General features: G+C 38.3%; 1 protein-coding gene across 29 annotated transcripts in view; it reads left to right on the forward strand.

Moving 5' to 3' along the window:
• The window catches only part of LOC135210852 (uncharacterized), a 741,193-nt gene that overhangs the window by 580,086 nt on the left and 146,041 nt on the right, over positions 1–15,066 (forward strand). For 28 of the 29 annotated variants that reach the window (XR_010313584.1, XR_010313585.1, XM_064243740.1 and 25 more), the window contains 5 exons: positions 444–583; positions 10,650–10,805; positions 11,331–11,609; positions 13,500–13,553; positions 13,854–14,058. Coding sequence is in view for 27 of the 29 variants with exons in the window: in XM_064243740.1 (XP_064099810.1) it covers positions 444–583; positions 10,650–10,805; positions 11,331–11,609; positions 13,500–13,553; positions 13,854–14,058 (834 nt within the window). In the remaining 2 variants the exon portion in view is untranslated. The remainder of the gene's footprint in view (positions 1–443; positions 584–10,649; positions 10,806–11,330; positions 11,610–13,499; positions 13,554–13,853; positions 14,059–15,066) is intronic. The other variant, XM_064243732.1, reaches the window with a different exon arrangement.

Genomic DNA, 15,066 nt, shown 5'->3' on the forward strand with positions numbered 1-15,066 from the left:
TCAGAAGTTAGGGAAATATACAGTACAGGCAGTCCCCAGGTTACGATGGGGGTTCCGTTCTTGAGACGCGTCGTAAGCCGAAAATCGTTGTAAGCCGGAACATCGTCAAAAATCCTAAGAAAACTTTACTTTTAATGTTTTGGGCGCATTGAAAACTATGTAAACGGCATTCTTATGGCATTTTTCATTAAAAAAAACCTTCAAATATTGATTATTTTGCATTTTTGGTGTCATATTTCATCTGCCAGATGAGCGTTGTAGGCGTCGTAACCCTGGAAATAATGTCTGATGAATATAATTGAAAAGCGTCGTAACCTCGGAAGGTTGTAAGCCGAGACCGTCGTAACCCGGGGACTGCCTGTACTGCATTATTTACAACAGATTCATTCTTTTCAGCATATATATATATCTCTCTCATGTGTTCTGAATTATAATATCAACAGGTGAAGGTGGGCTTGGCTTGAGCATCATTGGAATGGGAGTTGGTGCTGATGCTGGTGTTGAAAAGCTTGGTATATTTGTCAAGACCATCACTGCTGGTGGTGCTACAGAACGAGATGGCAGAATACAAGTGAATGATCAGGTATGATTTAGTTGTATTATATCAAAGGTGATACAGTATTATTTTGGCTGTACCTGATGCACCTTCCAGCTACACAATTGCATTAATTGTAAGAGGATGTGAGTTTTTGTGAGTTTTTTAGAATAACTGTAATGAATCCGATCCTGAGCAAATGGTGTCTTAGAGTAAATAGGAAAACTCGTTTTGTCTTATATACTTTTTTTTTATTTACATTTCTTTAGCATGGCCCTTGTTGTACATTACTTTTTTCAGCAAGATTCTCATTACCCTTCCTACCTTGAACATGAGTAATATGAAATTATTGAATTAAGAGGCATTGAGGATGCTATAAGTTGCCCATTGACCCATACATGAAAATGCATAGCCCTTTGAATTTCATAGTATTTCAAAATGCAAAGGAATTGGTACTTAATACTAATTTTACTTAGAATATATGATGCTCTAAAGTGTCAGTATCTTCATCATTTTGAATTATTTGAGTAAAGTGAGAATTTATGGATATTCGTTTATGCTAACTAGAATCAGGAAAATTCGCTCAGAATTGCGTTAAATATGGTGAAACAAACTCATATTTGCCATCAGCTGATTTCCACCAAATCAAAACATTGGCCACTCCGCAGAATACTGGCTTAGATTTACCGTAGTATTTTATAATACAATAATATGAGAATATATACAATATTATTGGATACAGTGAAGTAATGTATAACTGATTAAAAGATTTATGGAAAAGGTGCGTATTTACTTTTTGCTCTGTGCTTATCTTAATTTTCGTCACTGTGCCATCTACATAGCAGCGGCATCTCGAGCTCGTACGGTCGTACCTCAATTTTTTGCTCAAGCAACAAAGCAAAAAATCGACCGAGTTGCATAGTTATATTTTGTACTTCTACCCCATGGAAAAACAACAAATTGCAGTGTTGCAAAATTGAATGTATACATGAGTTTTGTCTTTTAAAATCAATTTATGCAACAATTGTAGATATAATTTGTTATAAAAATGTGATTCAATCATATAAATTAAAATTGTATTATTTGGGCATGACTGAACAACCTATTGTCTTCATCATGTGAAGGTCTGTTACAGAGACTTCAAATGGACATGCTTACTGCCACTGTATCATTTATGTACAAAAATAAAAAAAAATACCCTGTAATGCATTTTTCATACACATTTTAAACATAAACGCATGAAAACTTATAACAAAACGCTGAAGTTTCATTAACAAAATGAGTTATAATTAGCTACTAAATTAATAATATATAACCACGTGAAGTCTTTGTAAATGCATTTTTTGGAACAGCTGCGGACAAGAACGAACATGAAAAAACATCCTCTGATAACGTGGAGGGCAGTTACAAAAGCTGCCTTAATTTGTACCATATTTATGTACAAAAATAAAAATACCCTATACGTAATATATTTTCATACACATTTTAAAAATAAAAGCACGGACATTTATAAAGTCGACACATCGATCACTAAATTTGCACTTTTTTTAACTATTTTCGGAAGAGCGGCAGGCGGTGGCTCACAAGAACGAATATGAAAAAACATCCTCTTTGATAACGTGAAGGGCAGTTTCAAAAGCTTCTTTTGTATCTTATGTGCAGAAATAAAAATACCCTATACGTAATACATTTTCATACACATGTTAAACATAAAAGCTTGAACATTTATAAATCGACACATCCGTAGCTAAATCTGTACTTATTTAACTTGATATTTTCGGCATAGAACAGCGTCGGAGTCATATATTTTACCCTAATATCTATGTAATAACTCTTAATAAAATTTTTGTTCATGAAACTTACCTGTCAGATATATATATAGCTGTATTTTCTGAAGTCCGACAGAATTCTAAAAACTTCCGACACACGCAGTGGTCGGCCAGGTGGTTAGTACCCATTCCCGCCGCTGGGAGGCGGGTATCAGGAACCATTCCCATTTTCTATTCATAATTTTTCTGTCGCTGGTGCTGAAAACACCTGTTTTCAGTACCTCCGTCTTAGGATTTTGGAAACTTCATTGCCGCTAAGTATCCTAATTGTCTTTTGATTTATTTACTTGGATTTGTGGCTAGGCATACGCTATCTTAAATTGATTTGAATTTGATTCATTTTTGCATAAAATATCTGAATCTAGTTAGGCTAGTTTCAGACGGGGTTGTCTGCAAAGATAGGGTGTGGCTACCGAAAGCTTCGGTAGATCCGCACTTGGTATGTACGAGGGGTATGGGTCTTGCTTCTTTGTTGAGATTTGTCATGTAAGGAGTGTGAGACTTTGTCTATTCCGTAAGGAAGACGTATGATTCGTATGTACGCAAATTAATCAGTAAACATGTCTAATTCCGTAAGGAAGACGGTTGTATGATTCGTATGTACGGCAATTAATCAGTAAACAACAAAAGGTCAGGGTAGTGAACCTGCTAACCTTCCTGTAGACTTTATTTTGCCTAACCCTGTAGTATGGCCTACGGGCTATGAATATGTCTACGAGAGGTGCTCGCTCTCCTTCATTGCTGTGAAGTGCTACTTCTGTAATTGTTACTCCTAACCCTGCAGTGTTGCCTTCGGGCCCTAAGCAGTGTCTGTAGAGGAATTGCCCTTTCTCTGATACTCTTTCGATTCGTATCTTAGAATCGAAAGTGCTTGCTTTAGAGAGTAAAAGTGAAGTGCAGAAGTGCAGTGATACCCCTTGTGTAGTGGAGGGTGCGTCAGATCGGCCTCGTTTCGCCTCTAGGCCGGGACCTCTGCTTGACTCCCAGGACCCGGGGAGGGAGCATGTCGAAAGCCTAAGGAGGGTTACAAGGAACCCCCACCGATCTGGCGTGCCTTCGGCAGTTTCTGATGAAAATCCCCAGACTGCCAAAGTGCGTGCGCGTGCACTAATCCTGAAAGATTGCTTCTCGTCCTCCGAAGCGTCCTCCCCATGCAGGGGTTGGAGCTTTCGGAAGGACTCGCGCCCTCTAAATAGAAGCTTTATAGAAGAGGACGCTTCATGTCCTCTCTCTCTCTCTCGTTATGCGTTTCAGTGAGAAGTAAGAAGGCGAACGTCGCCTGAACTCGTGTCCGTCTTTCCACCGAGAAATACGTAAGAGAAGTCATAGTAGCAGGAAGCTTTTGAGAGCGGACGCCCGGGACGCTCGGATGGACTCCAGGCGCGCGGGTGCACGCCAAGTGCGCGCCAGTGGACGCCAAGTGCGCGCCAGTGGACGCCGAGCGCGCTCCAGTGGACGCCGAGCGCGCGCCAGTGGACGCCGAGCGTGCGCCAGTGGACGCCGAGCATGCACCAGCGCACGCCAGGTGTGTCGCCTGGCTGAACGTTTCTGTTGAACTCTTCAAGCTCTTGTTTCAGATATGGGCCTAAAGAATGTTTACCTCTACCTCCGGTGATACCTTCTACCTCACCTGCAAAGAATGTGAAGTAGGCAGTGCTTCGGAGGAAGTTAAAGTGAACAGACAACTTCTTCTTCGAAACCCAGCAAGACATCGGGTTTCGTGAATTCAAGAGGTCTCTGTCAATTAATATCAATTAATATTGCTTTTCGCATAGGTGGATGGAGTTAAGGAAAGCTCAAGGGAAGATCTCGTTTGCTCTACCGCAACCTTTTCCATTCTGCCAATAAATTTAAGTTGCCACTACCGCAGTCAAGACTTTGCGATAAGGCAGTTACGGGTTATGTAAGGCTCGATGTCCTGCACGTCAGGACTCTCGGCAACGTTCAGTGGGATTCTTGCAAAGGCACTCATCAAAAGGACGCTCTTCAGGAAAGCGCAAGACAGGACTTCCTTTGCCATACTGCCAATAAATTTTAAGCTTTAGCAGGCATTAGTTGTGATACGGGAGAGGAAGCTGGTTGGAGAGTTTCTTCCTCTTCCCAGGATAATTTTGCAAGATTTTTAGCCCATCTGAAAGGGTTTTTCAGATGATAGATTTTGTTAGTTTCTAGTCGGGACTACGCTGCCGAATTGAACATCGTCGTTCTACCTGCCGTAAGCCCAGTCTCTTAACAGGATTCTTGCCCCTTCCTCGTTTGAGACGGGAATCGGAAAAATTAAATGCTTGACTCCCTGGATTACGTTTTGTCAATTCAGTGACTTTCCCCCATTGACAATATACTTTCGTTTTGTCAAGTAAGTGGGTATCCCCTCATTGACAAAATATCTCTTTGTCCAGTAAATGGGTTAGTTCTCATTGACAAACATCTCATTAACTTGATATTGTGTAGTAAGCGAATAAGCTCTTATTGACAAGATTCGGAAGAGCTCTCATTCGTCATTCGCAGACTCGTACAAGAAATAGACTTGTAGACTACGTCATGAACGCTTATGTCCAGTAACATAAGAAGCTTGAGCTGACTGCTTCGATTCTCTTAAGTTTTGTTCATGAAACTTGCCTGTCAGATATGTATGTAGCTGTATTTCCGAATTCAGCTATATATATGTCTGCCAGGTAAGTATGAACAAACTTTATTGTGATATAATTTCATATTTTGCCTTGCGTTATTTTACTTCTGGTTGGTTTCAAGTCATATTTAACGCTTGCTGTAGTTACCTCTTCGGATGGCAACCGAGAGGTCTATTGTCTTTTTTAAGGACATTTAATCGTTACTCCCTGCAGCCTTCCAGGAGTTTCCGATTTATCTTTTACCGTTGTATGGTAGTGTTCTGACGACACAAACGCATCTATATATTTAGCGTTTTCTGTTTCGCTTAAATATACCAGCTTGAGAGTCTTTCTGCTCAAAAAAAAAAAAAAAAAAAAAAAATAACGGACCTATTTCTTCGTAGAATAGGGTAGCTGGCAACCCAGACATAAAGTTAAGAGACGACGTTCGTAAGCTGCTGGCTGCTGCTGTCACGTGTGTCTGTGCTCCAGTCCCAACCGAGCCAGTAACAGATCGGGCGCTGTCATGCGCGGTAGGTTACGTCTCTCTCTCCTGCGGGATTGACTGACTAACCGTATCTCTGTGCTGGCGGTTACGTCTCTCCTGCGGGATTGACTGACTAACTGTATCTCTGCCCTACAATCACGGACTTTAGCCTAAGATTGAGGGGATTTCTTACGTGAATGAATAAACGTTGCATTCGTTTTGCCTTACTATGTTCAACAGAGTTATCTCTTAATCCTTTCGGTGCTCGTTACCGCACGGTATAGAACTACGAGTCTACCGCAACATTGCACTTTTATATGCTCTCCTGCTTAGGCAAAGCGCAGCCTTATTAGGGAAGTAAGCATACTCGGGGAGGGAATGGATGAGCTTGCTGGGGACCATTTCCTTCCTGAAGAAGTTTGTTTCCCGAATAGACTGCAATTCAGACCACAGTTTTTTCCTACCGGGAAACTGAAATATTATTCAAGATCTAGGAATGATTCTGAACATCTCTCAGTGCGTTTATCACCTGAGGTGATAGAAAGAAGGTGCCGGACATCTGGATAGGGTTTCAGATGTCCTGGATCTTAATCTGAAAGAAGTAAAAGCGATTCGGTAGTCCCTCCAGTCCTCGTAACGAGTTTGGGAACCAGTGGTCCAGATCAACTCTGATATTCCACAGCTCTCTCATATCTTAAGAAGTATCTTCTCTCGGTCCCTGTTCGAGTTTACGAGAAAGCCTATTATAACAACAGGCGTAGAATGTAACGATCCTCTAGAGGTCGTTACAGGATTGCAAAAGTCCGTACGAATCTTCTAGATCGACGGCAGCAACTATTGACTTCCGAGTGGAATCTTTCTTTAGAAGTAAGTTGAGAGTTGTGGAGACTTTAGGGACGCCCTTTCATTCTTCTCTTCGATATGTTGAGGACGAAGAGGCTTCTTCTTTTCTGCTCCCTTATTCTCGATCCGGGATCGGTACCATTAAACGCCATCCTATGATATTGAACGGGGATGGATATTTAGTCTCTTTTTCCCCTTTTTTCAATCGCTTAGGAAATGTAATAAGAGGATTTATGACGTCACAGGGAGCGACAATGACGCTGATCGCCCCATGTTGGTCGGCCCTCAGGATCCTGGATTCACAGAGGTCACATACTTCCTAGTTCACTTTCCAAGGACCTTTTCCGAGAGAGTCGGTCTACTCTAACTCGAAAGGTACCTATAACCTCTCCGCTCTGAGTCTGACTACGTTCAGGCTATCGAGATGTTGACAGGAATAAGATTACCGTCTTCCATTTCCGTCTGAAGAATGGGATAAGCTGGCAGTCACAACTATTAAAGAATACGCAAATATGTTGTTGACGGCCTTTGGGCTCAGAGATTTGCGTCTGTCAAACAACAAAGCCCTTCACGATCTTTGAGTTCTGTGGAATCTCGAACCTCGCTCATCATCTACTTTTTGTCTCACCTGTTTTCTCGGAGTCAGACACTCGTGCGAGATCAGGCGACATATAGTAGCCCTGAGTTTCTTGTTGACGAAGTCGGTTGCGTTTATACACCCCCGATGATCGTGTAACATGAGACCAGGTTGGACTGTCAGGCATTCTTCCTTCGGGACTGAATCGCCTTTTTGCTCCTCGCTCCTTTCTCCTGGCACCAGAAGCTCGAGTCAGGAGTTGATTCGCTGACGACGTTGGGTTGCGTTGATACACCCCCAAGGTTTGCTTAGATTGAATCGCCCAGGCAGTCCAGACACTCATCCTTCAGCGAAGAATAGTGCCTTATGGTCTTCAGGGTACAGCCTTGCTGTCCTTGATTCGTCTGACTGGTCAACTGGTCGGTCACCTGACTTTAGTACAGACGGACTGACTGTGCATGTCCAGATCGAAGCTTTCAATATGGAACTTAGACGTAGTCTGAAGTTCTTGATGTCAAAGCATTCGAACCTCTCCTACCTGTTAACTTCTTGCATGTGATCAGGAAGGCCTTCTTCTAACCACCCTAGATACGACAAAGAGGGTTAGTGAGATTTTAAGCCATCGTCACAAGTTTTGGCTTTAGAGAACACAAGGCGGTGTGCTCTCTAACCCTTCCGTTGTGGCCTAAGAATGGTAACCCGTTTTGTGTCCTTGGGCCAGGAGCTTGGAAGCAAGGATGGTACAAGTTAGTGGGCAGGAGCCAGAGAGAGTCCTGTGCCCTGTCGGGTCTCTCAAGTTTTATCTACATAAAACTCAAGAAAGTCGAAGTCATTCGGGCAATCTGCAGTGTTCCGAAAAAGACCAGACTTGCCCATATCGAAGAACAGCCTGGCTTTAGTGTTAAGGAGTTCTTTCAAAAATGCTCCTTCATTGTGTTTGCACAAAGATTTGAAATCTTTTTATCTGAATGCTCACGAGGTGAGGGCGCGGCCTCGGAAGCATTTCAACAGAGCATGGCACTCAGCAACATCCTGAGTACCATGTTTTAGCGAAGCAACTCTGTGTTCACTTCACACTCCCTGCGAGATGTGAAGATGGCCTATGAGATCTGCTGCTCGCTAGGGCCATACGTGTCTGCAGACACAATCTTGGGGGCAAGAAGTACCACTCATCCTATCCTGTAGAAAATGGTTAGGAAGAGCTCTTAATTTAGTTGTTGAGTCGCCGACAACGGCGACTTCTTAACTCTTAAGCCTTAGTTAACACACCTTAACTTTGGCTAGGTTGGTCAGGTGGTGATATATATATTTATATATATATATTTATTTTACTTCTTAGCCCTCATGGTATGGTCAATATGGTCTAGTCACGTCGTGGTCTCGCCCCTGTTGACAGATCATCTGGAGTGCACCAGCTATATAGGTCTCTACCTCGCTGGCAACTCTAGTAGCACAAGCAGACTTACGTGGCAGTAACCACGAAGCCAGCTATGCTAACAGGTGGAACCAAGATGTAAATCATCTGCATGCATTTGTTTCCCAAAATCCTTCTATTCTGTCCCTTCCCACCTCCAAAGGTGGGATTCAGCTATATATATATCTGACAGGTAAGTTTCATGAACAAAATGATATTGTTATGATACAATAAAGTTTGTTCATACTTACCTGGCAGATATATATAATCAAGTACCCACCCACCTCCCCTCAGGGGACAGTGGAAATAAAAATTATGAATAGAAAATGGGAATGGTTCCTGATACCCGCCTCCCAGCGGCGGGAATGGGTACTAACCACCTGGCCGACCACTGCGTGTGTCGGAAGTTTTTAAAATTCTGTCGGACTTCAGAAAATACAGCTATATATATATCTGCCAGGTAAGTATGAACAAACTTTATTGTATCATAACAATATCATTTTTGATATCATTTGCATAACCTTTATGGTCTGAATGTTATTTCTACAAATGTATGTACAGGCAGTCCCCGGGTTTTGACAGGGTTTCCGTTCTTGAGACGCGTTGTAACCCGAAAATCGTTGTAAGCCGGAACATCTTCAAAAAGCCTAAGAAAACCTTAATTTAATGCTTTGGGTGCATTAAAAACTATGTAAAGTGCATTGTTATAGCATTTTTCATCAAAAAACCTTCAAATATTGATTATTTTGCATTTTTGGTGTCATATTTCTTCTGGTAGATGAGAGTTGTAGGCGTCATAACCCTGGAAATAATTTCTGATGAATACAATTGCAAAGCACCTTAACTTCAGAACATCGTAAGCTCTACATACGAAAAGTTTTCAAGATACAAAAGGTTGTTGTTGTAAAGTCCCGAGATTCGCCCGGACCACCGAGAACAATTTTAAAACTCCCGCGCCGCCAACAGAGTAAACTCGCCACCATCCTCCCGCTCTCCCATTGGTTCCTGATGCTAGTCACCCCATAAGGTCCTGCTCTCCTATTGGTCAGCATCTACCCCTTGTGCTTTAAGTATTCTATTGGTAAAAGGATGCTGTAAATTGAAAAACTTATTCATGCAATACATTTAATAAAAAAAAAACATTAGGTAAAGATAGAATAAAGAATAGAAATGAATGGTTATTATACTGTTTGGTAGTTTCAGTAGTTGAAGAGAGATAATGAAAATTTATGGCTTATGGTGCAAAGTGATTGCTTGGCGATCTTTCGATACTCGTAAGTGCTGGATGTAAACAGAAGTTTGGAAGCTTTTTTTTGTTTGTTTATTATAGTTAATGGTTACTTAATAATTATTTGAAATGAGTACATGCAATACATTTAATAAAAAAATTGTGAATTAGATATCATAAAATATAAAATAAATCAGACTGCCAACAAATACGTATTTTTTAGAATTCTTCTTCTGTTTTATTATTACGTTACATATACATATGTTTCATTATAGCTGTCAGTAACTCGCTATCTCCATTAGGTAAAGATAGAATAAAGAATAGAAATGAATGATTATTATACTGTTTGGTAGTTTCATTAGTTGAAGAGAGATACTAATGAAAATTTATGGCTTACATTTTGCTAGAAAAAATAATTGCTTGGCGTTCGTTCGATACTCGTAAGACGGGTAAGAGCTGAATGTAAACAATCGATTGGAAGGTTTTTTGTTTGTTTGTTTGTGTATTATAGTTAATGATTAATTAATAATTATTTGAAATGAGTACATACTGATTATTTATACATTTTATTGGCATATTCTAAGCTTTTAGCTTCTTTGGTTTAGATGTCAGAATCATAGACTAGGCTACAGTAGCAACCGCTAACATAGGCTAGGCTTATTGCTAAGGGACTTATGCTAAAATCCTAATACATGCAGTAAAAATGGGGTTGAGCATTACATGCAGTTGAATATTACTCAAGTATGTACAGTATTTTGCCTTTTTGGAGTCATATTTCTTCCGTCGGATCGGCGTTGTAACCCTAGAACATGTGTTTTAGGCCTGGAAATATAATTTACTTGGGTGTTTTTGGAGGGCTTGGAACGTATTAGCCATTTTACATGTAAAATGTGGTCCAAGATACGAAAACTTCATGATGCGAAGGCATCCTCGGAACGGATTAATTTTGTATCTCGAGGTACTACTGTACCTTATTTATTTAAGGAATATTTTTTATGACAGCCGTAAAACCAATTCGCTGCTAAGCGATTGCGCCGTTAACCTCAGGCTGCCTGTATATATTTCCTATGGTATTTGTTAATGATTATATTTATTATGATACTTTTTATTTATATCTTTCAACACAGATAATTGAAGTTGATGGAAAAAGTCTGGTGGGTGTAACTCAGGTGTTTGCTGCATCAGTCCTCAAGAACACAAGTGGTCGTGTCCATTTCCTAATTGGCCGTGAAAAAGATCCTGAGAATAGTGAAGTAGCACTTCTCATCAAACAGTCTCTGCAGGTAAGAATATTTATACCTTTTTAAATTTCTAAAGCGGTTGTTGAGTATATCTCCTTTTTTAGAGATGACTCACCTGTTGAATTTCTTCATTTTGAAGGGTTAATGTTATCACAATAGCAGGTGGTATATGTTATGTATTTTTAACCAGTCATATAGAGGCATGGTTAAAACTGAATTGATTTTTCTTTCGTCTATTGTCAACATTTTCGTGACTGTAAGGATTTCTCCTCTTGAAGAAAATGGGGATTAGGTCAAATTTACAAGGATATTGTTGATTTCAAAATATTTTTGTCAAGAGTTTGGAGGTAGCATAACAATTTGAATGTGTTAAAACAATTAAGATTTAAAATGGTATTTTTATTTATAAATCATAACATCATTAATAGTACGTATATTATGAACCATTTGCAAATCCAGTATTATATCAGTGAATAGAATTTCTGGTCTCTGGTAATAAAATTTTGTGATAAGAATGAAAATTGCATTTTTAGCCTTATTTTTTCAATACCATTATTTTCTTTTAAGGCTGACCGTGAGCGTGAAGAACGTCGTCGAGCCTTGGGTGGTCCTGATTATGACCCGCATACAGGAAATGGCCTCTTTGATCCCATGTCTTCTCCTTCAGAAGAAAACTCTCGTTCTGAAGAGGTTCCACAGAACTATTCGTCTTATTTGGAGGGTGGTTCTTCTCCTACCTCCCCTGATGCTGTCTCACCACCCATAGAATCTTTTGACTTGGAGGGTGATACATCTGACACCTCACCAGATAATGATGCTGCCATACTCAAGCTAAGGCTGAAGGAGGTATGTTATAGTATTTATTAGAGCTTTACTGTATGATTGCCAAGTTAGGTTGATATAGAGAAAATTAATTTGGCCAGTCAGTTGTATTTTGATCAGGTATTTCATTTGACCTTGATTTGCTTACATGTGAAAAATGTATAAAGATTGCTTACATGTGAAAACTGTATTAAGAATTGTCATCATGTACCATTAGTATGTCAGGAATATAGAAAAACAATGAAAATATAGTATATATATATACCTAGAAACTTGATGCATAATCTGTTTAGCGTTGTTGAGGGATATAAGTGAATTCATTATAAAAAAGTAAGATTAGGGTTTATTCAGAAACATTAAAAAAATATTGTATGGGTACTTGATAACACTCAGTAACATGAATATATTGAAATGTGTTTACAGATCTGAAATAATGCCAAACAGTATGATGGATACATAATTGCAAGACGACATAAAAATGTATTTCTTTCAAGTGACAAAATACTATAATAATGCATTTTCTAATGGTAATAGACATCCATTGAGAAATATTAAGGAAATACAATGGAAAATATGGAAGAGAGAACCACATTGTGGCAGAATGGTAGTTCTTAGAAGGGGTAGAATATTTTTGTTACCTTGAGAAGTCACCTGACCATGAAGCTGGTATTATGAGAATAGTAAGGAAAAAAATTAGGAACAGGCTGGACGAAGTAATAGTAAAGATATTGCTAATACTCTACTGTTCAGTACACACAATATTCCTTTAGTAGATAGGATGACTGCGTAAGTTTGGCAATTCTCTATGAATCAGAAATATGGTGCTGACAAAAAAAAAAATTATAACATTCAAGACCTCAGTGCATTGGGAAAAACACATTATAAATTGGGAGATGGCAGAGAGATGTGTCCAGAAAGTGTAAAATACATTACTATACCGCATTTTCTAAGATTGAGACAGTTTTGACTAATGATTTGAAGAGATGAGGAATCAGAATAGTAAGAGAATTAGAAGTACCAGGAGCAAGACCTTTAGGAAGGAGACCCAGGAAATCCTGTGAAATCAGGACGAAAGTTGCAGAACAGATGAGTGAAGAAAGCTTACTTCATATCCACCCCATAAAAGGAAATCTTACATAAGATTTATAATGATGATGATATTTAATTTTTTGAGCCACACACTGAGATGATAATGTTAACCATCTTGGAAACATTATAGATACTGCATATCATATCCACAGTAACTTAGACTTGATACAGGTGTGGTTATTATAAATCTTACTTCTCTAGAATGTATGGTTATAGGTGCTTTGTTCTCCAAAATTGTTCCACTGATAAAATATGCATTATCATGCAGCAAAGTAAAACTAAGTCTTTACATTTATTTCACAAGCTTTGTTTCTGAAATATATTACACTTTCTTGTTTATTTTGATATTAGTCAGTAAATTGTAGTATGTAGTATTGTGGAGTACTGTACATATTTTGTGAAATAAAACAAATTGAGACTCAGTCATTACTGGCTACAAGGTAGCTCACTTTTATTAGTTATTACTCTGAATACAAAAGTAAGGCTTTATGGTTTGTTGGCATTTGGTAAAGTTTCAGCTAAGATATATTACTTATATATGATCCAGTGATTACCTATAATTGCAGTTGAAAGCTGATAGCTACCATTTACATGACTATTGCACAGTGTTGACTCTATATTTTTGCTGTATACAATGTTCTTTTGAAGTAAATATTTGAGACAATTCATTTTCATAATAAAAAGTACTTAGATAGTAATTGGCCTTAGTTGCTGCTGCCTTTGCTTCATAAGTTTCCATGCTTTTGAATTATTCTAGATGTAATTAGGCATGCAATAATGGATTTTACTGAGGTACTTTGTAACTATAGAATTGTCCTCTCTCAGGTCCAGTATAAAAATGCTGTTGCTGAGGCAGAAATTAACAAACTTAAGATGACGGTAAGTGTTGGATGATGAAGATTTCTAGGGTTCATTGATGTAACTTTTTCACGTATGTTTATAACAAATAATTTAGAGGTGCTTGGTAATTGCTACAATAGAAATACTATATACTATAGTAGTTCCTTTTTTGCAAGCAGTATTATTTTTTCCATTGATTAATCAAAATATTATTTCAGTATTTTTATTTAGAAACTTGTCCCAGAGTTTTGTGCAGATGTAAGGCTATTTCATTTTAAGTGGTGCAGTGATATGTTCATGCTCTCATGTTTGAAAGTAATCGGAGCTTTTCTTTATCAGTTACTGGAAATGGAGAAGATTGTAACTGAAAATGTGCAGTATTCTAGTCAACTGAATGAGGCCCAAGTCAAGGTGGTGGAACTGGATGAAAAGTTACAATCCAAGCTCAGTGAAGTGTCCACTTATCAGGATATGCTTGAGCAATCTCAGGGACAATATATCATACTGGAGAAAAAGTATTATAAGGCTAAAAAAATTATTAAAGGTAAGAGTATGTTTCATTTTAGTCAATCAGTATTGTATATGAAATATAAATTTGTATCTCAATATGTACGTATTGTGGTTAGTGCTGCGGTTCCTATATTCAGTTTTAGTAAAGTTTTTAGTAATTAAACAAAACCATTATTATCTAAATGATGTACTCAAACCCAATTTAGTAAAGATGTTTATGCTAATGAATATACTATAATATTATTTAAATATGACTCTCCATGAGAAGTTTGTTAAAATCCATTAATAATTCTTAATGTCAGGAACTATTTTAAAAATTATATGTACTTTGTATGATGTGATAAGTAAAATGAAAAGGTTTCTCCTTTATTTCAAATTCATGTTATGTTTTATATACTATGCTTATTTTCAGCTTTTTCCCATGTCTAAATTTTTGTACTTGTTAAGATTAATATTTCTCTCTCTCTCTCTCTCTCTCTCTCTCTCTCTCTCTCTCTCTCTCTCTCTCTCTCTCTCTCTCTCTCTCTCTCTCTCTCTCTCTCTCTCTCACTTTCACACAATATCTAAGAACTTAGAACTTCTATTTGTTCCATGTGGCCTTTCCATAGAACACTAGGGGTTAAAAAAGTGGTGGAAATTCAGAGACCAGATAAAATTACAATACATACTGTACTTTGTTGTGAAAACCCCCACAGTTCAATAGTAAATTTTATCTTTTTGATTTAGCAGGTTGATTATCCCACGAAAAATGCAATTTACTGTAACCAGAACATTTGAGAGAGAGCAAAAAAATCAGTAACAGGATTGAGTATACATATATTATTTGGTAATATGTAATAAATTTCAGTTTTGGCTGTTTTCAAGCATCTTCATTTTCCTTAATGCCAACATGACCAGGCCTTCAACATACCACATGTTTCTGTGTATAAGATGACCTTTAGATAAGACAGGGTAGAAAATTATGGCAAATTTTAATGAATTTATCTCATATCTGTAGTGTAAGACAACTGCTAAATTACAAAACCATGTGTATAGGCTAGCT

Source organism: Macrobrachium nipponense, chromosome 4, assembly GCF_015104395.2.
Source record: "Macrobrachium nipponense isolate FS-2020 chromosome 4, ASM1510439v2, whole genome shotgun sequence".
NCBI lineage: Eukaryota > Metazoa > Arthropoda > Malacostraca > Decapoda > Palaemonidae > Macrobrachium > Macrobrachium nipponense.